Source organism: Sorghum bicolor, chromosome 1, assembly GCF_000003195.3.
Source record: "Sorghum bicolor cultivar BTx623 chromosome 1, Sorghum_bicolor_NCBIv3, whole genome shotgun sequence".
Lineage (NCBI taxonomy): Eukaryota > Viridiplantae > Streptophyta > Magnoliopsida > Poales > Poaceae > Sorghum > Sorghum bicolor.
In genome coordinates, this window is record NC_012870.2 from 72,872,011 (window position 1) to 72,896,446 (window position 24,436).

Below are 24,436 nucleotides of genomic sequence, written 5' to 3' on the forward strand. Positions count from 1 at the left end.
AAACAGTGGTGTGATCAACAATGTAATCCAATGTTTAATTTGCCTTTGTACTTAAGTGTGCATGTCGTAATTGTCATTGCAACTTGACAAGATAAACAATGTCTCCCTTGCCTTCCAAAGGTGAATGCATCAAACCTGCCTCGAACCAATGCCATCAGCAGATTCAGTGCAATCATTACCAACCAAACAGCTGGTTGGCCACTGCAGTGACGCATACAGGTCGTTGGTCCGGGCATGTTCAAAGATGGTGGGCCACACTTTGCCATGCCTAAGGGATCTTGTCTAAATTTAGTTACCAACCAAACACTTGCCAACTTGGTCAAATTTGCCTAAGGTGAACTGTGCCAAAGTGTGGCTAGCAACCAAACACCCCTTAGTTTATTTACTACCAAGACCTAATAGGTACTGAAATTCCCTCATCAAGATTAATATAATAAGGTGGTGCACCGGTGATGCTTTGGGAAAAAGCGAAGTCTGGAATTTATAATTCCATTATCTAAAAAAAATATGCATGTCTGTTCAAGATTGAAAAATAAAATTTACAGTAGACTGAACCTTTTTCTTCTCATTCCTTCATGAGTAGCTGAAGGATCCCTTCACACCATCCAAGCTTTCTCCAAGGGATGATCTGAAAAGAAGAACAAATGTGGGTGTGTGGGGACATGATCAGGTAACCAACTTCAAGGCCAGACAGTTTAGTGCTAAACAGAAAAAAAAATCCATATGACGATTATAACTATTACAAGTTTGATATCTTAAAGGAAAAAAATAGAGTTTCCAAAAGAATGCCCGAAACTTTCAGAAACAGAAAACAGAATGAATAATAAAAACTGCAACATGTGAATCCCAATGTGAATATATCAAGCAAAGAATCTTCTCGTAGAGAACTATAACTATTATCCTAGTTTCTAGATTACAGAGACCAACTGTCCTAGTTATATACTTCTAGTTCAGTGAGGAACAGTAGTAGGGACTGAAACCTCAGTTCTACTGCAGTCTGCAGTTTATGGAGGTTGTGTAATTTAAACAATAATTAATACGACAGATTAACCCAATGTTTGATTGATGGAATAACATTGGGTGAAGCTACTATGCTCAGAACCTCCACACTATTTAGCCCTTTAGACACCATAGTTGCTAGATAGAATATGGCAAACAAAATTGAGTCAGATGAGGTATAATCTACCTTGTTTTTTAATTTGCTCATAGCACTTACCAAGATTTACAGATAGTTATGATAAGATTAGTAAATGAAGACTGAGAATCATTCCTGATTTCAATACTTCAATTCTCTTCCTAGTCATGCGGTTTTATTTGTATGTTTAGAGAGCTAGTCAACCATGGGAGGCATAGTATCAAAGCTATCATTTCCCTTCATTTACAAATGCGCCCACAATAATGTTTGTCGATATCTATGTTTCTGTCTTACAAATTTTCACCTTTATAATCTTGATCAAGGGCCTGATTCTATTATTCCAGGCAACAATAATATCACATTTTTATGATTCTTATGTTTAAGTATGATTGGGATCTTACATGGACTCCAACCCAATTTATAATCTACGAAACCTTAACAACAATGCGATCCTTCAATCTTCAACACAAGGCAGACCCAATTCAACATTCCAAACCCCAAACGAACACATTCGAGATGTTCTGGTAATTCTTACTTGTGCATACAGTACTTGTACTCCTGGCCTCGAACATAGTCCAACTCCCCTTCCTCAAGCTGCACAACGCAGCCAAGCAAAAAAAATCAGTAAATCAAGTATACATCGCAGCTGCTGAAACCCCACATCCTGATGCCACCACTCACTGGATCGCCGCCGTATATGAGGTCGTAGCACTCCGGCGAGAGGCAGCGCAGCACGCAGTTCTCCTTCTCCGTCGGCGAGGACCTGCACACCCACCCCCACAGCCCGCTGCGGCACGGCCGAGAGAAACAACCGTCAGAACTCAGAAACATCGCGTCAGATGCGTTCCACTGAACAGAAAGACAGCAGGAACGCATCATCACGTACTTCTCGACGTCGGTGTAGCAGGCCTCCTTCTTCTGCCGGATCTCGTTGTCCTGCGCCACGGAGTTCGGTAAGCGGTAAGCGCGATGAGATGGATAGAGACTAGAAGAGGCGGACGGAGGAGAGAAGGCAGGGTCGGGTCAGGCGGGGAGACGTACGGAGATGGGGCGGCGGGAGGACTTGGCGGCGGTGGAGACGACGAGGAGAGCGAAGGTGAGTACGAGGAGATAGCAGGCGAAGCGGACTCGCCGTGGATTCCGGTGGTACGGATGCGGCGGCGGCCGGAAAGACATGGCGCAGTGTGAATCCCGTCAGCTGGCTAGAGTGAACGTTTTGGGGGCTTGCCGGCTTGGGGGCGGACGGATGCCGCAAACCTTCTGCTGCTGCGCCTGTATCGGTCTGGAACTGGAAGCCGATCGAACATGGCAGAGAAAAATGGTGAAAAACGCATTTCAACTGTTGCATCTCAAAGCGAAAAATGGTGAGATTGAAATCAGATTGTATATGAATAGTTTCCATTGCTATTTACTGTATGGAGATATTGTTAATGTTTGTGATTATGTATGTAGTATCTACACTCCAATATAACCATTGGCGCATTGCAGAAAGTTAGTCTGGCGTCAGAACTGTTGTTTGCATAAATTCAGTGCTCATGAACTATGTTCGCAACAAAATCGTTAAACAATATCAAGCCCGGAAGATACAAAACTTTGTGCAGACAAGATGCATACAGTGTACATTAGAACACGGTCATGTTTCTTCATGTCTTTACTCTGGCGTTCGTCAAAACTCATCAGTTGTTGCAAGTGTCTTCTACATATTGGAATAATGAATCAAGAAATGACTAGTGAGAAGCAGCTCATATCATTCTACTGCTGCGTCTGGACATCGTCCACTGCAAGTAAAGCCGGCCGGGCTGGGTTCTTTTCCCAGAACAAAAACTTTGCGCGGCAAAAGTAGTGCAAAACTATGAAATGATGATCACCAAAACTGTGATGTCGTTAACGTTCAGAAATGAGGACAACAGAAATTCACTCTGGCTCTGCAGGTATTTTGGCTTGAGTTGCACGGTCAACGCGCTTCCGAATGTACCTGAGTTTACTGGTTCTGCTGACTAAAAATAAGAATGCTGCGGTCATGAGGAGTCCTTTTAACAGCAAGGGAAAAGCAGTATCAGTTCCTCGGCCAGAATTCAATCCTGGGATAATAGGTTGCACACTGATTGAAGCAAATCTCTGATGGCCATTATCATCCCTAGAATGGTATGAATGGAATTATTAAATAGCTTTATCAAAAGTGTATTCAAGTTTTACAGAATGTAGATAAGCTAGGCATCTGAACCACATATACTGATATACATATGTCCTTGCCTTTAAATAGCATTTTTCCCCAAAAAATAAAGAGCAATCAGATATTCGAAGAGCATCAAGTCTGTCATTTTTGTCATGCACTAGTTACTTAACAACTAGCTTGACAGATCAATAAAATGCAAATAATATTGGCATAATCAGTATAGGCCTACTTACATTTCATGACAAGAAAAAAAAATGAGAAATGATGTCTACCTGAACAAATTCCAGATAGATCCCAAGAATGATCTTCTCTTTGCAGATGGATGATGGTTTCTCTCCCGAAAATTTTCTATTTTTGTAGTTTCTGAATAAGCCAAAGAAAAGGCACAAAACAGGTTTGAGATAGATACAAACTACAATAACTCAGGAAAAAAAAATTAAACTTCACCTTGAACTGAGATATTCTGAGCTTTCTTTAGTGCGGCAAGCTCTTCAACTAGCAAACGTTCATGGCCACTGTAGAAGTCAAAATAACTGTCAGAATTATACACCAAAAGTCAAAACAATATGAATCGAGACCATATTTGGGATGCTAACAAGTTTTTTTTTCTCGAATACGCAGGAGAGCTGCGCATCATTATATTAAGAAGAGAACAAAACATGGGGTAAGATCCCTTACAAAAGAACCACACAAACCCATGCTAACATGGTAACACCATAACACAAGAAGAAATTCTTCTGCCAGACTAGATTTCCAATTATCAGCTCATACCAGAGGAACCACTATACGTAGGCCAATGACCAGGAGTGAAGCCAGGACTTAGGATTAGAGGGGGCACTTAGCTATGCCATTAAAGGGTGTAATGGGAAAACAACTATGTTATATCTATCTGACGTTGGATATCTGTGTGTTGGCCCTTCTACAACGATGGATTGGTTAGGTTTTAGTACTTCTGGAGGTTAAAACAACAAAATAATTGATTTTTTTTAACAAGGCAGGAGAGCTACACGGAATTTCATCAAGAAATGAAAAATAGTTGAAGTTGGAGAAAACATCAAACTTGTCAGGTTGTTGATTGTAAATACAGCATTCTTCCCTGAGCTGTTAGAAAGTGCGAGCAATTCAAACCTGATACTCTTCGGGATCTTCACCTTTATCATGAAGTAGTGATCTCCTCTGACATTAGGCTTCTTAATGTCCGGAACTCCCAGTTGAGAAAATTTTAAGTTCTCTCCAGGTTGAGTGCCAGGAGGAATGTGAAGATCCTTGAGTCCTTCTATTGTTTCAACCTGAAAATATAAATTTCCTTGCTAGGTTAAGCTGAACTGAAAGGTTTGCTAGAACTAAATGAGAATTTGCCAGAACTATGGAATTAACATAAGTTAGACTTGAGTTTATGAAACACATGCCAATTTCGTATTTATTCTGACAACACATGATATTGGTATACAAGGCATATTTCTTCTTAAAATAGTGATACACAGCTCTCCTGCGTGTTTGAGAAAAAAAAGGTACACAACGCATCAATATGAATGGGGTATTTGACCATTAACAGCTAACCTTCACTGTGGTTCCTAAAATCACATCAGTATAATCAACTGAAACATCTGAGTACAAATTGAGACCATCTCTGTGGATGCCTTGTTTTTCATTAATGCGAACAAATATATACAGGTCACCACTTGCACCCCTGCACAATAAGACAGAAATGCATGACATGTAATGGTTGCAACTATTACCATAGGTGGATCTTAAATCGTTAGCATGTAATTCTGGTGGGTGTCTATTTAAATGAGATAAGTGTGGTCATGTACCCATTTTAGTAACAACTGAAATGGGGCTAGCATTTCATCCAGGCGGTATTACTCAATTATAAAACCCAATCACCACCTTGCCAACTTGTAAAGATTTCAATAGTGTGGCTTTAAATAAGTATCAAAATATAACAAACTACAGAAACAATGCATGAATCCAAGAGATTATATAACAGCAGACCAATGCTTGCCTTTGCTTATCAACATTACCTCCACCACTGATTCGAATGGTGGAGCCCTCATCAATACCCCCAGGTATATCTACTTTGATAATGCGTTCAACTTGGACTCTGCCCGAACCGTAACATTCTGTGCAATGTTCAGTGATTACCTTCCCGCTGCCTTCACAATTTAAGCATGAAGAAATCTACAGAATGCAACAACATAAGATATTGTTTGTGTAGTTTGTTATGAAAAATGGAGTAAACAATTAGTGACAATGTTAAATAGGTTACACACAAGTAATATCAGACATTTTGTTGCTAGTTCTTCTCGTTTGGATTTAGCAAAAAAAAATATTCATATGATAGATCCATTAATAACATTTTCATGGGAGAAAGTACAGTCATGGTTAAAGTAATAAAAGTTGTTCTAAGACGACAGTTTGTACCAGCAATATAAGTAAATTTAGCATCCATGATAGTGATGAATATTGGTCCAATTAGCATTGGAGGTGAATATAGAAAATAACTGGCAAACCATATTTCATAAAGAAATAACTACTTCACCTGAGAAACTATACCAAAAGGTGTCCTTTGAGTTTTCATCAACCTGCCTTGACCTCTGCATCGGGTGCATTCTGTAATGTCATTGCTACATTTAGCTCCAGTTCCATGGCAGGTGCCACATGTTTCATGGCGAAAAACATTGATTTCACGTTTGCCTCCTAGGATGGATTCTTCAAAAGAAAGGAGCAGATTATAGCTGTAAAGTAGAAAATGAGTTGTAAACAGGTATTCAAGATCTAACATTCTGATCTGGTGCTAAGTTGAAAGTGTTACCTGATATTAAGTGCCCTACTGCCCTTTGCTTCTGCACTATAACGAAATCCCCCAGGGCCCATACTATCCCCAAAAAGGTTGTCAGAACCACCAAAGAATGCATTGAAGAGTTCATATGGATCAATCTGCAAATCAAACAAAATGTCAAAGGTCAAGTTAACCAAAAAAAATGTCAAACTATGACTCCTCTATTAACTAGCAGTTCTCCATTTTCTCAATCAATGAGTTCCCGAGATCAAAACGTTCGCTGCAGGTACAGTGAGAAGCCAGTCTATAAGTCAGCTCATAAGAACATCAAATTGAACAGTTCTTACTGCTATTACATCAACTGGTGGGCATAAATGCACTTCACCAACAATGTCCAGCATAATAGCTTCAAAGAAGATGTTGGCTAGAGAAAAAAGAGCATCTAAAGGAAAATAGATTTATATCCCAATTGGCCAATATAGGAATCAAACTGGTCAAAAAGGAAAATGACTTAGTGCTAAATAAATTGTGTACCCCATGTGTGCCAATATCTCCATCTCTGTAATCACCACTGAGCCCCTCTTCTCCAAAGCGGTCATATAAAGATCTTTTATCTTGATCAGATAGAACCTGAAGAAGATAATAATACAGATCACATAAAAGGATGGTCATCTGATAGCATCATCAAATACTAACTCTGGTCAATATCAATTGAAACTTCAGACAGCCAAGTTGTCCTGAAGTTAGTGTATTTTGCTGTAAAAAATGTAAAGTAATAATGACTGCAGGGAGTATCACAATTGTAAGTATTCTGCTCATGTATATTCTGTAGAAGCAGCCAAGTGAAGTAGTGAACTAACCAACATTCTAAATACACTGGTTAAATACAAAGTAAATTTCGTTATGATTCAAGGATATTGTTAATAAACCAGGTTTGTAAAGTTTCACTGCCCTCCTTTAAGATGAAATTCAAACTATATCAGAAAAAGGGGCATAAACCGGAAATTAGGTACACAAAAATCATGGTGAGATCATTTTTGAAGCAAAAGGTCTTGCAAAAGGTTTAAGGAATTGCTGCTCCAGTTTAGTTCTGAGATCCATCAGATTTTACACAAGACATGTCTACATTGATAGAGTAGTTTAATGTCTATCACTTCGGTAATACCAAAATCATAGATAAATTGCATCAATCAGGTCAGAATTAAACTAATCTAATAGGAAATAACCATATCTTGCTAAACTAATCAAATACTAAGCATTTTCTAGTGTTGTTCTCCTTCAGCACTTCAGCTGAAGCCACAAGCAGAAGATTACCTCATATGCAGCACTGATCTCCTTGAACTTTTCTTCGGCTTCAGGACTCTTATTCATATCAGGATGGTACTGTAGCCGAAAGCAGACCAGGGAAATATGTTCAATGTATGTAGCTTTGGCACTATAGCGATAGACATGTCAAAAATAGATCCAACACAGCATGAGTGATAGGATCTAGAAACTATGCAGATGCTAACCGTAGGGAAATTAATACAACGCAACACCAATCTCAACGCGGTAGGAAGGGGAAGGGGAAGCGAACAGCACCTTGCGGGCGAGAATCCGGTAGGCAGCCTTGATCTCCTGGAGCGTGGCGTCGCGGCGGATGTTCAGCGTGGCGTAGTGATCCTTCTCTCTACGCCCGGCCACAGGCGATCCCCTCCCGAACGCGGCGGGGCGATAGGTCCTAGCGCGGGCATGGCGGGGGAGGCGGAGCGGGAAGTGGAGCTTTCCGGAGGTGGAAGCCGGCGCAGGTTGCCGGAGACGGAGAGTGCCAGCGGGACTAGGCGTGGAGTTTGGGTTTGCGGGCAGGAAGAGCGCGGTGGCCGACATGGAGCGGGACGTTGGCCAACGCGCCGCCGGCCGTGTGGGGAACATTTTGGCCAACGGACAGTACATGATTTTTTTTATTACTTCCCACTATTTTTATTAGACGAAGAAAATAGAACAATACTATCTCTAATTCTCTACCCACAAAACAATGTAATTGTAGGTGTAATCTTGGTTAACTTGTTTAAAGTTGAATCAAATGTGTTGGTAAAGTTGCTTCAAAAAATATATATTGGTAAAGTTATTAATATTTTTGAAAAAACTAAATAAATTAGTATGAACATAACACCAAATAATTAGTATGAAAACAATCTTATGACAAATCTAATTGTACTTATTTACTATTGTAAATATTAATATTTTTCATTTATAATTAGTTAAACTTAAGATGCTTTAATTTTATATCCTACTAGATTTGTATTTATTTTTGACGACGGGAGAGTACCATGTGAGCTTACCTTTTTAATCAAGGGAACATATCTACTGGAAACCACAATCTTTGTAAAAATCCGTACAAACCACGATAAAAAATTTGTCTAAATTCACGATGATATGATTATATACAATCTTGTAAAATATTTTGTCCAAATTTGAATTTATTTATAAGATATAAAAATAACAAATACTATTGAATTATCCTAAGCCAATTTAGTCGAAACGTTGCACTGACATCTACTCCATTTATTTAAGTTGTTTGGTCAGTGTATCACTCCATAGTGTTATAAATTTAAAGATACCAAAACGTCAATTTAAGATGGATGCAGTATAATCTTTTAAAGCTACGGGACTAATTTTCCCAAATGGTTTCTTGGCGGAGCCAGGCGAACTAATGAAAAGACAATGTGTTGAGTGTTTCAAACTCTACAAAAAATGCAGATTTAAGTAAGTTCATCATAAATCATTTTTTGATGCATTATTATTTATTAGAATCGAGCGTTTTAGATAGAATATATACAACCCAATATTTTACAGGCATGATAACAAATAATTTGAGTCCCTTGAGTTGGTGGTTCATCACTTCGGATCAAACTAGAAGATGCGTTGCTACGAAAATTACGTAGAATCAAAATTAATGAAGATGATATGATATCTTGCATTAAAATATCGAAAGTCAGTGGAACGGCATGTTTATTAGTAGAGATAATGTGGATATAGTTAGTAAAAAATAATATAGATGACTCGTATATTAAGATAGACTTATACTGAAAATTAGCTGTAGTAGGAATTAGCTTCACAAGAGATATAGATGCCTTTTTTTAAGTACGTACGTTAAGCATTTTTCTTGTATACATGGGGTACATAGCAAATATTGTCAAACAATGTCTTTTATCTACAGTGGCTACTATTGACGCCTTGTTATTTGGATAAATATAATGTTTTTTCCTTGAGTTTGTTTAGAGAGCGTGAATTTCAGTAAAAAGGATATTCAGATTTCAAGACCAACATGACAGTTTTGCCAATCAATTTCAAACGCACATTTTTCAGCTTATAATACAGTTTCCGCACGAACACCAGAAAACACAGGCGTATCAGTACCTGTGTGAGACAAAAGGAGAAGAAACTGGTGGCACAACACACATATAAACAAATCCCAACACACACACAGTTAATGACAGCTGGACAAAGCTGAAACATTTGTTATTTGAACACGACCAATGGTATAATCTGGTAGTTTTGTACTGCTAGCCCTTTCTGAGCTGTACAACTCTCAGCGCATGCATTCAGGACGATTTCTTTTTGTTGTCTTGCAGTCGCTCAAATAGGCTCCCATCAAATAGACCACGGACAGTTTCACGCTGCAACAGGCCATCCTTGTCTTTTGCCAAGCTGTAGAGTAAGAGCCATTCACCGGCAGCGGCCAGCCTGCAGGGACGAGATCATAGAACATTCAGAAAATAATAAAAACATAATAAGAACAAGACATTTGAAATGAACTTCATGTCCAAACAATTTATTGTCAAAAATAGGAAATTGGGCTAATCCGAGAACGGTTTATAAAAATTAAACTTACCAGCCAGGGAAATCATACGTATTGCGGTTTCCTTGAAGCATTGAGCCCAACTCGTCTCTTGTCAAAGCATTAGGATGAGTTCGACCATACTTACTAAATATAGCATCGAACTTTGATGGATCAAACCTGTGCAATTAAAGCAAGTATAAACTAGTTATATATGGCTGGATCGGCATTCAACCTTTGGTCATAGCAGCCTGAGACAGTAAGGAGTGTGTTAGGCGTACTAGTGTACTATACATACCTCCCTTCAGTGTCATATGTTTCAGAATCACTCCCGTGCTTACCCTTGTGGATGTTGTTTATATGGATGGACAGCAAAGGAGAAGGTAACCATCCCTAAATTCAGAAAGAGGGTGGTCAGATCACGAGAGCTTTTCTTTTCTTTTTCTTTTCAGTGAACTTATCAGTACTATTTTTCAATCATGAAACAATATTTTTTCTCTTACAAACAAATTCCAAGCCAGTCCTTTGATAAATAATAATACAAATAAAAAAGAAGTGTCAAGACACCCAAGACTCTTCCAGAGCGGAATGTCTGAGGGGTGCTGCACAGTCACGCAAAGGTACAACAGATTTAAAGGAAACATGCAGGTAGATGAAAGAGGCCGAGAACGTTTACCGGCTGAGTGGGATAACTCAGGAAGAGGTTGATCAGTATCGAGCCCACGAATGATAGGGGGAATCCACATCCTATTGCTCGCAGGCCTGAAAGTAGACACAGACAGAAAATTCAAATCCTAAGGGCGTCCGCAATGTTCAAATCGTTAGCTATTTGATCTCTAGGAAGAATGTTATTGGCTCTCAATGGCAATTTACAAATAGCTAGCTTAGAAAGTCGCTAGCTACTAGGAAGTCGCTAGCTATTGTGGAGAGTATTGTGAGAGAGTTATTTCTCGAAAATCGTGCTCGATTAGCTATTTATGAGTCGCTAGCTATTTAATCTCTCTTCTCGATAGCCAATGAGAGTGCTACTTTTTCATTATTTTTATACGTCATCTCGCTAGCTATTTGTAAAGTGCTATTGAGAACCAATAGAATTTCTTCTAGCTAGCTATTTGATAACTATTGCGGATGACCTAAGCAGGTTTCAGCAGCAGTAGGGTTTAGGATTTGAATTCTCTGTCAGTGTCTGTCTGGAAATTCAAATCCTTTTGAAAGGGAGTTGTAGACAGACACAGACAGAAAAATCCTAAGCCCATCGAGCAAGAGTCAGACAGACACTGACAACACAAATATCATCATCGGTACTACAACTGCTGAATCAGTCACACAGCCTTCTCTTCTCTCATCAGCTAGCACTGCCATCCCAGTGACAGTGATGACTGATCAACCAACCATGCATGCCACGTACCTTGAAACGTCTCCCATGGGTAGATGACGCCGTCGCCGTTGCGGTCGAAGAAGGCGGCGTGCTGCTGAAGCACGCTCATGCCGCGGGGGTCGCGCCCCTTGGTCCCCTGCGGGTGGCTCGGGTCCACCGCCTCCAGAGCTCTCGCGAGATCTGCGAATCGTGAAAGAGGGATAACAAGAAAACGGAATCAATGCACTAGAGCTGGATTACGCCGGCTCTCCTAATCAGGAGAAATAGGTAGCGCTATCTCCATGCCTAGTTTGCCTTGCCACAGCGATTATGAACCGAAATTCACGGTGTTTTGATCACGAAACAAACAGGCCCGTACGTAGCCACAACGATCATCATGATCGTGAACCAAATTTCACGGTGTGATCACGAATCGAACAGGCCCGTGTAGCCACAACGATCATCATACACAGGCAACAGAAAAGTAGAGGAAAGAGAGAGAGATCGAGGTGTGTACATGGCTTGGGAAGCTGCTCCTGCAGATCGGGGTTGAGCCTCCTCTCCCTGGTGACCGGCGCGTTGGGTGCCTCCGTGTCCAGGGACTGGTCCGGCGGCGGCGGCGGGGAGTACGACGACATGCTGACTCGCGGGATGAACTCGCAGGATCTGCGGATCGAACAGCAAACGAAAGAAATCGGTTCGGCGAGTGGATGAAACGGTGAACGCCGCCCGGAGGGAGTATTGAGGAAAGCAAAAAAAGAAAAAAAAAAAGCGCGGATGCGAATGCGATGCGCGGGGCAGGATCAGGAAGTAGCATCAGGTACCTTCGGAGGTGGAGAACGGCGGCGAGACGGGGGCTCCGGGCGGGCAGGCTCGAAACGAGTTGCACACACAGACTCATGCGCTCTACTAGCTGCTGCGCTGGTATATCCGTCTCTCTACGTGCGCTCCGCTTGCTTTTTATAAAAGCTTCGCGGGGCGGCAACTGAAGCACCGCGCACGCAGGCGCAGGCGCCAGGCGGTGCACCGTCCGCCTCGATCGAAAACACGGAGAACAGCGCACAGGGCCAAGAAGAACGCGTGGACGGCCGCGGGAGGCACCACGACAAGCACAGATTGTTGCCAAAAGAAACCCTCCGAAAGTAGTAACGTGTCATCATCATCAGGACAACCTCCGCCGAAACAGTGTGCTAGGAACTCATCACGACACGCAGTTCGCGTCATCGAACTCGGCGCCGCTTGCCCAATGCAGCACTGCCGCACTGCATTGCGATGACTGATTTTCCCATCCTTGATCACGGCTACAACGACTCGATAAACTGGTGGTGGGCACACACGGCCGGCGTCTGAGTGACGCGATCTCCTTGCTTGTGGGTGTTGTGACTTTGATATTCACTGACGTGCATGGAGATGCTGCCGTCCCCAAATCATTTTCATTTTTATTATTAGGTTGTTTGCACTTGGGAAAAAAAAAGGGACCAAGGGTACACATTCGTGTCGCGGTAGCAACTAGTAATGTCGAATGGTAAATGACCTACACGCTTTCGCTTTGCACGTTGCCCTGCTTGTCCCCCGACCCCCGCAATCGTTCTCACCCCACCACCACCACCGTACCACCACAAATTTAGTAGTGCTACTGCTACCTTTTATAACCTCAGAAAAATGTGAACGGGTCCGACGATTGAGCTAGGGTGGCGTACCGTGCGGCGAGTGGGAGGATGGACGTGTCAGTTCCTGATGCTGGCTGCCTCGATCCACTTTTTATCGTCGTTTCCATGTCACGCGCCAAAATGTGGGCATTTTTCTGGTCCTAAGATATATTTAATTAAATTATTCTTACTTAAACCATCTTAAAGGATGCTTAGTTCCACTTCTATTAAAAAAAGTTAGATTTTAGTTTATTATTTTGCATAAAAAAACTAACGCCATGCGAAAAACTTTAGCAAAAATATGGTTATTCTTCATATTAGATTTTGATCTTCAAAAAGACAAAAAGAAAAAAGCCCATCAGAGCCTCAAAAGACCCTCATGAGGACAGTAAGTTCTTTATTTTTGATATAATAAAATATAGCCCTGAAAATTTTGGCATTTTGTATTCCATCATTCCAAATTAGTTAGCATTTTGCATATTGCATTTTATGAGAAACTAAACACCCCCTTAATAATAAGTTTGATCTAATAATAATAATAATAATAATAATAATAATAATAATAATAATAATAATAATAATAATAATAATAATAATAATAATAATAATAATAATAATAATAATAATAATAATAATAATAATAATAATAATAATAAAAACAACAACAACATATGAGCTTCATTAGATATACTCCAACCATCTAGGATTTAGAAATTGTTTAGAATAGCGACACGATCTCCAAAACACAATTTTGACCTCTTATTTTTAAAAACTATTTAGGAAAAATGATATATGTATACTTTTATTGAAGTATTTTCAAGACAAATCTATTTATATAATTCCATATTTGTAAACTCGATAATTTAAAAGTTATTGATGATTTATATTCTCAATGTTTGACTCAAACCTTGTCCAAAATGACTTCTAAATTTTATATGGAGGGAGTATACTTTTACACACCGACCTTTATTAAATATATTATATGATAACTTTCCATAATTTACTTATTTTGATTGATAGAAAATAATACTCTTCTATATAAACTTAGCCAATCTTAATATGATTTGATTTAATTAAAATAACTAAAATTATTTTATATTTTAGGACAGAGACAACCTCAAACATGTTTATTCGTACTAAGAAATACGTAGTAGTTTAGTATTGTTGTCGATGTGGCAAAAATAGATCCTTAAGATATGTGGCTTCTCTTAAAGGGAACAAGAATAAAAATGAGTCGTAAGATGTGGCTTTTCTCAAAAGAAAAAATATAGATTTTTTAGGCATAGACACATATACATGCATGTATGTTCATCCCTGTAAACGTATGTGTGCACACACCTTACTCCTAAGAGAATAGACTGGTCCTACAATTGAGTCAACAAAACGATAATCCTAGAAATGTGAGTGTCTATGTTAAGCCAAGGACTTGAATTTAAACCCATTGAACAAATTCCACCACAAGTAACAAATGAATATAATTTCTCTATGAGTCACATGTAAGAAGGTGTAGTGGTCTAGTGGTGGCCGATGGATTGCAATCCAAATATAAATGGGACAAGTCTGATTGAAATCCAAATATATATAGATAAGTTCGATTGAAATCCAAATATTTAAATTGATAAGGCCAACTAAAATCTAAATCCAGCCTACCAAGACTAACTTGTTAAATGTGCCATGGTCTTGTGTGTGTTCGGTTCCTTTGTGTAATTTGATCAAAAAATTCAGAGATTGTAGAGGCCATGAGATAAGGTTAGTATATGGATAATAAGCTTGACGTAACAACTAATTAAAAACTACTATATCCTAGCTGGCACTTGAGTATGTGGCATCCACTTTTGGTGCAAGATTCCTATTATAAAGACCGCTTACTAGAGCATATGACACGGGCATTACCTAAATCTCCAAGCCACAAGTGTAACACTCTGGTGTTAAGCGAACTAAAACCTGACATGTCATCATGAGCATTGCATCGTAAATTTGTTAAGCACACACTGATGCCCGAACTTAAAATAAGTTTAAATTTTGGTTGGATGTGCTTAAGAATTTAAGTGTGTTTACTTTATGTATGGATGCTTGTTTTGGAGACCTTGGGTGATAGTTTTCCGAGAAGCTTAGGGGGGAAACCCTAGTTTTAAAAACCCTAGATTTGCCCCTTTTTGTGCAATTCAAAAACCAAGCACAATTTGAAGTTGAGTTTAAAAGCAAAGTTGTAGATCTTGTCAAGATGTACAACTTTGGTGTTTTGAGTTTTTGAAGATTTAGTACAAAATCCAAAGTAATTTTGAAAATACAGATTTCCGGAAAATGTCCCCTTTTCCAATTTGTATCTCCAATTCAAAATCTATTTGGAATTTTGAAAAATGGTCAACATGAAAGTTGTAGGGCTCAAAAAGTTGAACGAATTTCATGTTGGAAGTTTTTCAAGTTGTTATGCAAAATCAAAAGTAATTTTAGAATTTCTGATTTGCCCCAATTCAAAAATTTGATTTTCTTTGAATTGAGTTTGAATTTCAAAACTGTTTGGCCAATTTAGCTAATTTCCACTCAGAATTAGCTCTGGCCACCAAAAGATGTTTTGTAGCTCACAAAATTTTACACAAGTTTCTTTTTGGTGAAAATTTGACTTCAGTTCAACTTTTGGTCGATTTTCGCAAAAAGACAGAAAGGGGTAAATGGGGAAGAGGGGGATAAGCCTTGGCTTCTGTTCATGGCGGTGGACCGCCGAGCTTGAATCGGTGTTGCCAGCGTGTGAGCCACCGTTTTCCCTCGTCCAAGCACGTGCTCGCGTCCGTGGCGATGTGGAGCAGCTGCTGGCAACCTCGAGCGCGACGTGCCTTTCTCTCTTGCGCTCACCGACGTCGTTTTGCCACGGAGCACCGACGGGCAGCATGTCACTCCAATCCAAAATTCACCACCACGGTTGATCCATATCCAAATTCACCGTGGGCATATCTTTGGTACATCCTTGCGCATCTCCAGAACCCATCCTTCTGTTCCCTTTCGCACCAGAGCACCGGAATTCCTCGTTTCAATCCTCGCCGGAGTAAATCGCCGCCGAGTTCGAGTTTCTCGTGGTTGGCCCGTCTGGGCAACTCTCTGCTCTCTCTTTCTCTCGTCTTTGCTTCGTCATGACCTTGTGATGCTCATCGGCTCGTTCTTTTCTCCGTTGCTTCACAGCTGTCACCGGAACATCGGCTTCTTCGTCGGAGCTCGCCGCCGGAGTCACTGGTCGCGTGGACGAGCAACACCCGGCTCTTCTCCGCTCCTTCTCTCTGCGTCAGCACACCCAGGGTGAGACGCCGATGCTTCCTGACCTCTTATTCCTATCTCTACCGGTCTAGAGCCACCGGCGTAAGCACCGCCGCGGCCATGTCCGCCGCCGCTCGTGGCCAGAGCTCGCTAGAGCAGTAGAGTGCGGGTTTGCTAGCTTGTTCGGTTGCGGGTTGCTTGCTGGTCCTCGTGCTCGCCTCAGTTTAGTTCGGGGTGGCCGGAGTTGCCCGGCGTAACCCACGCCACCGCGTTCTGCCGCGCTCTGGTCAGCCGGGGTATCGGGGACCTCGTGGTTGTAAAGATGAGAAAGGGGAGGGGTTTGTTTGCGAAGCCGTAGACTCATGTGAATAGTTGGCTGGTCTGCGGGTTGGTTTCAAAGAAAGCCGAGGGCTTTTCTGCTAAACCGTCAGCGCGCGCGGGGGGAGGCCGGCTGGGCCAAGTCTTCGCGCGAGCTTGGGCCGAGCTTCTGGGCCGCAGTGGCACAGTAGCGTTTTCTTTTTCTTTTTCTGCAGTTTTTGAGTTATGTTTGATTTTATGTATTAAATCATGTGCTGGTTCAAAAATTGTGAAAATTTTTGTATAGCTTCCATAAAATGGATAGAGCATAAGAAAAATGTTAGGTTTTATTTTCTGGTAATTTTCAGGTATACATAAATTGCCTTTGTTTATTAATAGATAAACCTCCTATGATTTTTAATAAATTATGGGTATATCCAAAAATCATGAAATTTAATATGTGAACTTGTGTTACTGTTATCTAGCTTTAGGAATATTTTCAGCTCTTTTTGATAAAGTATGATCTGTTTAATAATAAAGCTATTTAAAATGCTTATAAAAGAAATAGAAATAATTAATCCCTTTAGGATTTGGGTGATATTTTGGATTGATTGACAACCAGTGGTTACTTAACATAATATACTCCCTGGTTATGGTTTATTTTCATATAAATGATCTTTGTGGTATGATGGATTCACAACATTGTTTAATAAAAATAATAAAATTGATTTAGTAATAACCCATGCTTTGATAGCTAGATTAGTTTATTTCTTTACCATGAAGGTAAATTGTACTCGAGGTAGTCATGTTTGTTGTTGTCATCCAAGAACATGTAACCTGTCTTTATCATGCCATGAGTGTATCATAATCATGCATATGCACTTTTACGTATAGAATACGCTCCGGAAGAATCTGATCCTCAGTGGGTTGCTTCCGAGTTTGTGGATCCTTCGGGTTTTGCTGAGTTGCCAAACTTCCCTTCCGGTCAAGGCAAGCCCCGGACATTAAACCCTATCCTTGTATTTTCATAAAGTTATTTATATCACTTGAGTTAATATGATGCATTAGGTGAGTAGGAGTTGAGTGAATCCTATTTGCTGCATTACCTACCTTGATGATTTCCATATTAACCTTGATACTTGTTTTATGAAAATACTTAGTATGCTTAGCCCTGCTTATTAGATAAGTTTTCAAATGAGAAAGTTTGAAGGGTTGTTGTGGAATACTTTTAAGGTCAATACTGTTCAACTTGAGACCGGTCGGTGGACTTGCTTTAAGAATGGAGTCTTAAAGTAGTGTCTCCAACTGTGTCGATTAAGGACCGTTCCGTTGTTGGCCTGTTGTGATTGAGACCTTTGAGTACAGCCCACATGCGCTGGTAAGCCTTACCTATAGCTATTCCGATACTTGAGAACGGCTAACCGCGTACTGGGAGTGGAGAGATGGCGAGAGTAGCGTGTACCCACCTTACGGATCTGAGATGACCGGGAAACATCTAGATTGGCTGTAGGATGGTGGTGTACTGTACTCTCGGGTGACGCTGGACCCGTTCTTGTATGGGAGGATCTATAGAAACAGGTTGACATATGCAAGATTAAGTTCTACATATGTCGTGTGGTACTGAATCCCCAGCTGGGTTTAATCGATTCGAATCGCCGTGTTTCCTCGGATATGGAGCCTCAATCCTCACCCCATCATCGTAGTAATAAGTGAACCTTTGGTATAAGAAAGATATGGTATGCTTATGCAAGTTTGATAACAATTTTGGTTAGTCATAAATAATGATCTTGAGTTAAAACTTGAAAGTAGGTTTTACTCTTAGTAAGCTTTTATGCAAAAGAAATGCTTTGATCCTGTTAAGGTTTTACCTTGAATCCCTATAGCCTGCATACCTGAGTCTTCACCTCTTTTATAGTCGGTTAAGTCTTGTTGAGTACTTTTGTACTCAGGGTTTATTAACCCCTGTTGCAGGTGAACCTTTTGATAATCCTTTTGATGGTCGTTGTTACTTTACTCTTGTGGAGGAGAGTGATGATGAGGAATCTGATGTGTGACCTTGGGCAAGTAAAAACTTGTTGTGTGATCTATGGTTTATGTAATAATAAGTTCCGAACCTTTTGTGTACTAAATACTTATGGTTTGTAACCGTGAACTTAAGTTTCAATCTATGTTATGTAACCTTTCCGCTTTTACTCTGATTTCCCTTATCTATGAAATGTTGTAATACTGTGATGCTTGATGAGGGAATTCCTGAATAGCATGTAATGTGGATGATTCGGGTTTTCCGAGGACACCCGACAGACTTCTTGAGTTACTTGGAACTCGTACACGCCGATCGGAAGTCTTTGAGACAAGGATGGGTGTATGTGGGCCACTTAATTCAGGAGGTTCTGCCACAACAAGTCATTCAAGTGACATCATAATAAGGTTGTTCAAGTGACTACGCGACAAGGTATATATTTCATTGCAAGGCAATGGCATATTTGCTAGTCCATATATCTGATATCATGCTCTTATTTCATCGCATCATTTGAACTTAAAACTCAACATATACATGGAGAAACAAAAAAAAAGAGTCTCATTTGGATTATTGGATTAATTGAGATAGTTTATTGGAGTATATTGAGCTAATAAAATCTTGTTTTCAGATGTCAAACAGATTGTTGATTTTATTATAGTAAAGAAGTCCTTTTTCTTCTTAAATAGTCAACCCTAGATCACACTAATAATAAAGTAGGGCCCACATAAAAATTTGGGTACCTAATTTTTCTTGCTTCTACACAGTTTTCTCTTAGGAAATAGACACAAATTCCTTGCACTCAAATCATTGAGTGTTTGGTTGGAGGTGTAGCTCTTTCATTTTATTTGGCAATTAGTGTCCAATCATGGACTAATTAGGCTCAAAAGATTCACCTCGCAAATTACTCTCTAACTGTGTTTTTAGTTTCGCAAATATTCTATATTTAGTACTCTATGCATGTGCTCAAACATTTGATGTGACTGGAGTTAAACTTTATTTACTCATCGATGAAAATTAGTGGGTCCTTGAATAATTGAAAACACCATGGTTACTAATTCAACTTTGATGATTAATGAACAAAACTTATTATGACTAATGTGTATTTTACAAAAGGTGTTGGCTTTAAAGTCGTTCTTTAATATACATTAGCATATGTAGTTCTTGTTACACATTGATCACAAAAAATTATTCAAAACGAACCTCAAACGATTGGCTGATGAGTTTATTGAATTTAATGTCTAAGCCTTTGGCTGATTTTTTTAATAAGGATCGTTTTTGGCCCATCATGGATTCATGGCATTTATCTATACTTTAGTTCATCAGTTTTGCCCCAGCTGTTATAACATTAGAGGCTTAGAGCATCTCTATCTAGCTAATAAGCCTCAAATCAGGGTCTTGATTTTTTATGGGCTTTTTCTACTTTTGGATGCATCATTTTCTAGTCTCATCTTGAGCATGCACCCCAAATAAAGGCACACACTTCACATTTTCTCTCTTCATACTTTCTCTATGCATTATACCAATTTCTCCTACTTTCTCTAGGGAAGTGCGTGCAGGTGCTAGAGACTGTTGGGAAGGACATGTGCAGGACAAATGGCTAGGGAAGGGCATGCAAGTGGTAGAGGTGGTCGACTAGGGAAAGGTGTGGTGGTTGAACAACAAGCTGAGGAGCGAGTTTGGTCGATGGGGACAAAGGAAGGGGCAGACCCAACAATCGGGCGTGAGTGAGATTCGGATGAGAGTAGGAGGAAAACAGTGGGAAACAAAAAGATTAGGGGCGAGAATGAGAAAGGGTCCTCTACTTTTGGGACCCTCAATAGAGAGTCAATGCTTGAGTGAGTTCTTTGTATACTAACACCCAAAAATAAGGCCTAAGTAGAGAACTCTTACTAGAAATGCTCTTATGACTATCTTGCTCACACCTATTCATGGTCCTTTTTTTCATTTTCCATGCCTATTTAGAACAAGATTCAGAAAAAAAAAAGATTACAGAGAAGTTTACTAGACATGATGTCAACATGAGAAGATCTTGACTCTTGAATAATCACATATAACATAACACAAATACATAAGGATGACCATGTTGCACTATAATAATGTATGTACTATAATATAGAACCATTTCTTATTTGAAGGTGACTCAAATTACTCTTTTTAAGAAATCACGCAGGACAAGTATAACATGCTAATTTTTTCTTCTGTCAATCTTCTTTGAGGTGGACAACTCCTGGCCCATTCATCAAGAGGATTTTTTGCTGTTTTGCAGTCGCTCAAATAGACTCGCATCGAACACGCCCCGGACAATTTCTCGCTGTAACAGGTCATCTTTGTCCTTTGCCACGCTGTAGAGTAAATGCCATTCGGCAATAGCAGCAATCCTGTGGATACACGATGTAATCTTTCAATCTGGTACTTTAGAAACTAAACTTAATTTTAAGCACAACTAGAAATATATCTATAGTAACTAGACAATAATGAAAGAAAAAATAGATCAGGGAAAAAGCTTAAAGTTTTGAATTGCACTCTGAAATATACACTCCAGCCCTTTTAAAATATATATGGCACAATTGAATTTATGTTCAAATTTATTCAATAGGTAGAGTGGAATATTATTACTAGATCTGTCATGCAAAGTACTTAAGTATGCATTGTAAGTTTGCTTATTTGTACAAATCTCTATAGAAAAGACGAATATCAAACGAATGAATGAAAAAAGGTCGACAGTGTCATACGTTTCAAAATGGAGGAAGTATTATAGCATCAATATATCTACTATACGGTAGAATCTGAAAATATTACTTAGATGCTGTCAAGACTTGAGTATACAATTTTCCCAATAATGAGTGTAGACATCAACGTTTTATTAGAAAAATGCCCATTATAAATAGTAACTGAACATTGGTTAATTTAAGAATAGTACTTCTCAAGCATGTCGTTCTTACCAGCCAAGGAAATCATATATATTGCGGTTTGCCTTAAGCATCAAGTTTATCTCGTCTTTTGTCAACGCATCTGGATGAGTACGGCCATACTTGCTAAATATAGCATCGAATTTTGATGGGTCAAACCTGAACAAGACCAAGTTAAAAACTAGTTACTTTTAAAGAGAAATTTTATGTCGAGAATGACTTTTAAATTTGTGGCCTTTCAGAAGAGAATAAGCAAGACATACCTCCCTTCAGTGTCATACGTTTCAGAATCACTACCGTGCTTGGCCTTATGAATGTTCCTTATATGGATGGAGAGCAAAAGGGAGGGTAACCATCCCTACATCGAAAGAGAAAATTTCTGTTTTAGTAAAATGTGCCACTGATCCTTGAACTTGGCTCAACGTATTACCATCATGTTCAAACTCCTAAAATGGGGAAAAAAATTAAGTGGGCGATGGGTCTATTCTATCTCAGGTGCGACCCCCTCGCTGATGGACGCACGCAAGACGGAATGAACCTGTCGCTCACCCAATTTTCTTCCCCAAAATGTATATCTAGATAGCTAAACTTAATGATTGTGTCACTTGAGATTAAATTCACCAAAATTTGAATTAATCCGTCTGCGTGACACATTAATGGCATGGAACCGAAACACTGGATTCACATGTTGGTCTCATCTTCTCGACATAGAACCGACTTGCAGGATTCATAATTGTCAAATAAACAAGGCCTAAACATGTAGGGCCTGTTTGGTACAGCTCACAACAGCTTCATGAGCTGTTGTGAGCTGTTTTTTTTTGTCAAACACTTATTTCCAAAACAGCTTCATGGGTGAAGCTGTTTTTCCCCTCCTCTCACAAATACATAAGTTTGATGAAGCTGGAAAAAAGTAGCTTATTGCGGCTTCTCTCTCATTTCTCTCTCTCATCTATGTATGAAGTAGTTGGTGAAGCTATTTTGCCAAACACTTTTTCCAAAACAGCTCAGCTTTATCTAGAAAGTCACTCATGAAGCTATTTTCTGAAAAAACAGCTTTACTAGTGAAGTTGAGCTGTGTCAAACAAGCCCGTAGAGAGTGGTCCACACAATGTTACCGGCTGAGTGGGATAACTCATGACGAGGTTGATGAGGAACCCGACAACGAGGGATGTAAAGAACCCACACCCTATTGCTCGCATGCCTGAAAATCATGGAGGCAAAGCAAATTAAATGATCATCAGAACAGCGGAATCGATGAAGCCTTGTCTGTGGTAAATATTGTCCAATCATAGACTAATTAGGATCAAAAGATTTGTCTCACGATTTATAAACAAACTGTGTAATTAGTTTTTGTTTTTGTTTATATTTAGTGCTTCACGATGTGACGTGAAACCTTTTTAAATTTTAGTGGAAACTAAACAAGACCTAATCTTCACCTGTCGATCGATTACTAATTTATTACTACCACTGGCAGTGGCAGAGAAGACGATTTTGCTCTGCACGCGGCTCTGCTATGCTGCCCACAGACTTACCAGCATGAAAACATGCATGTTATGTCATTTGGGTGATTCGATCCGATGGTCAGTGGTCACCTACCTTTGAAAGTCTCCCAGGGGTAGACGATGCCGTCGCCGTTGCGGTCGAAGAAGGCCACGTGCTGCTGAAGCACGCTCATGCCGCGGGGGTCGCGCCCCTCGGTCCCGTTCGGATGGTCCGCGTCCACCGCCACCATAGCCCTCGCGAGATCTGCAGGGACAGAGAGACACGGAAATATTGAGCTCCTGCGCTTCGATCCTCCCTGAGCTGCATGCATCATGTTTCGTTGGTCGTTGCCATGTACTAGTGCAGTGCAGTTAGTGCAGAACAGAACACAGCTGATCGAGCTGCCAGATTAGGCGGCGACGACGTTGATGAAAGATTGGAGTTGCGGCAATGCTTACATGGCTTGGGAAGCTGCTCCTGCAGGTCGGTGTTGAGCTTCCGCTCCCTCGTCACGGGAGCCCTGGGTGCCTCCGTCTCCAGCGACGACGACGGCGACGCCATGCTCGCTAGCGCTTGGAGCTCGCGAGTTCCGCAGACCAAACCAGCAAGGAACCGGGGTTTTGGAGAAGTGCAGCGACAAGCAGGGAGACGACGCAGGAAGGGTCGGGAGCCGGAGCCAGCGATACCTTTGGGGAGCTGGAGAAAGGTGCCGAGACGGCTCTCTCTGCTTTAAAGCCGTCGGCCACGACCACGACGCCGAGAAGCATGGGGCGGCAGGGTGCGCCGTCCACCCGGCAGCTGCCGCACAGGGCGCGCGAACTACACGTGGTGGGCAGCAGCGCCAAGCATTGATCGCGAAACACAAACTTGCACAAGTACAACGCACGCGCAGTTTCGGAGTATAGAAACGGCGTTCGAAGTGATGGCGCGGGTCCCTACACTGATGATCGAGTGAACGAGCAGTTCGTGCTGGACCGGTAGGTGCACTGGTGCAGGGCAACGTATTCTTCGCCTTCACGGGATCGATCGCCGGTTCTGCTTTGTCCGCTCAGATTTGAGATCACCCCAACCCAGAATCTATTATTCTATTAGGTAATCGGCCCACATGGCCTCCGTGAGACGTCGGAGTCAGACGCGATATCCTTGCTTGTACGATTGCGAGTGCCGTGCGTGTGTGGAGTTTATGGAGGTGACGATGACACCGTCCAAGAACTGTTATAGTATAGTATGCTCTTGGCAGCAGAGAGAGAAATTCGTGGTTCCTACCATCTTTTTCTTAACAAAAGAACAGGTTTGTACCGTTGGGAGTCAAATAGCTAATTAATGGACACCCATGCATATGCATTGCATGCATGTTGCCCAGCTGGGTTCTTTCCGCGCATACACGCGTCTTCCCAATCTGTTTTCTTGGAGCCGGCCCGGATATCTCGCCAGAACACATCTAATCTAAATTGTTAAATAAACAAAGCACCGCGAGGCTGGCGAGCAACGGCAGCTGTGAGAGTGAGATTTCCGAAGCTCACACGTCTCTACCGAGACGTCGTCCTCTGGCTCCTCGCT

At 40.7% G+C, this 24,436-nt stretch overlaps 3 protein-coding genes across 3 annotated transcripts; all 3 read right to left on the reverse strand.

Moving 5' to 3' along the window:
* Positions 154-8,001, reverse strand: LOC8085280 (chaperone protein DnaJ). Its single transcript, XM_021453234.1, has 17 exons — positions 7,675-8,001; positions 7,408-7,476; positions 6,628-6,723; positions 6,127-6,251; positions 5,854-6,049; positions 5,317-5,492; positions 4,872-5,001; positions 4,440-4,600; positions 3,759-3,826; positions 3,584-3,674; positions 3,054-3,272; positions 2,393-2,423; positions 2,177-2,326; positions 2,022-2,071; positions 1,817-1,922; positions 1,671-1,729; positions 154-628 (listed from the first exon to the last, which is right to left on the reverse strand). The coding sequence occupies exons 1-17, from the start codon at positions 7,957-7,959 to the stop codon at positions 574-576; spliced, it is 2,067 nt and encodes a 688-aa protein (XP_021308909.1). The 5' UTR covers positions 7,960-8,001; the 3' UTR covers positions 154-573.
* LOC8085281 (peroxygenase) lies at positions 9,388-12,312 on the reverse strand. The gene is made up of 7 exons (XM_002468208.2): positions 12,095-12,312; positions 11,788-11,936; positions 11,322-11,471; positions 10,590-10,675; positions 10,212-10,306; positions 9,968-10,093; positions 9,388-9,819 (listed from the first exon to the last, which is right to left on the reverse strand). The coding sequence occupies exons 1-7, from the start codon at positions 12,169-12,171 to the stop codon at positions 9,678-9,680; spliced, it is 825 nt and encodes a 274-aa protein (XP_002468253.1). The 5' UTR covers positions 12,172-12,312; the 3' UTR covers positions 9,388-9,677.
* LOC8085282 (peroxygenase) lies at positions 20,455-23,888 on the reverse strand. The gene is made up of 6 exons (XM_002468209.2): positions 23,335-23,888; positions 22,991-23,140; positions 22,510-22,595; positions 21,658-21,752; positions 21,428-21,553; positions 20,455-20,863 (listed from the first exon to the last, which is right to left on the reverse strand). Exons 1-6 carry the CDS (start codon positions 23,435-23,437, stop codon positions 20,725-20,727), a joined length of 699 nt encoding a protein of 232 aa, XP_002468254.1. The 5' UTR covers positions 23,438-23,888; the 3' UTR covers positions 20,455-20,724.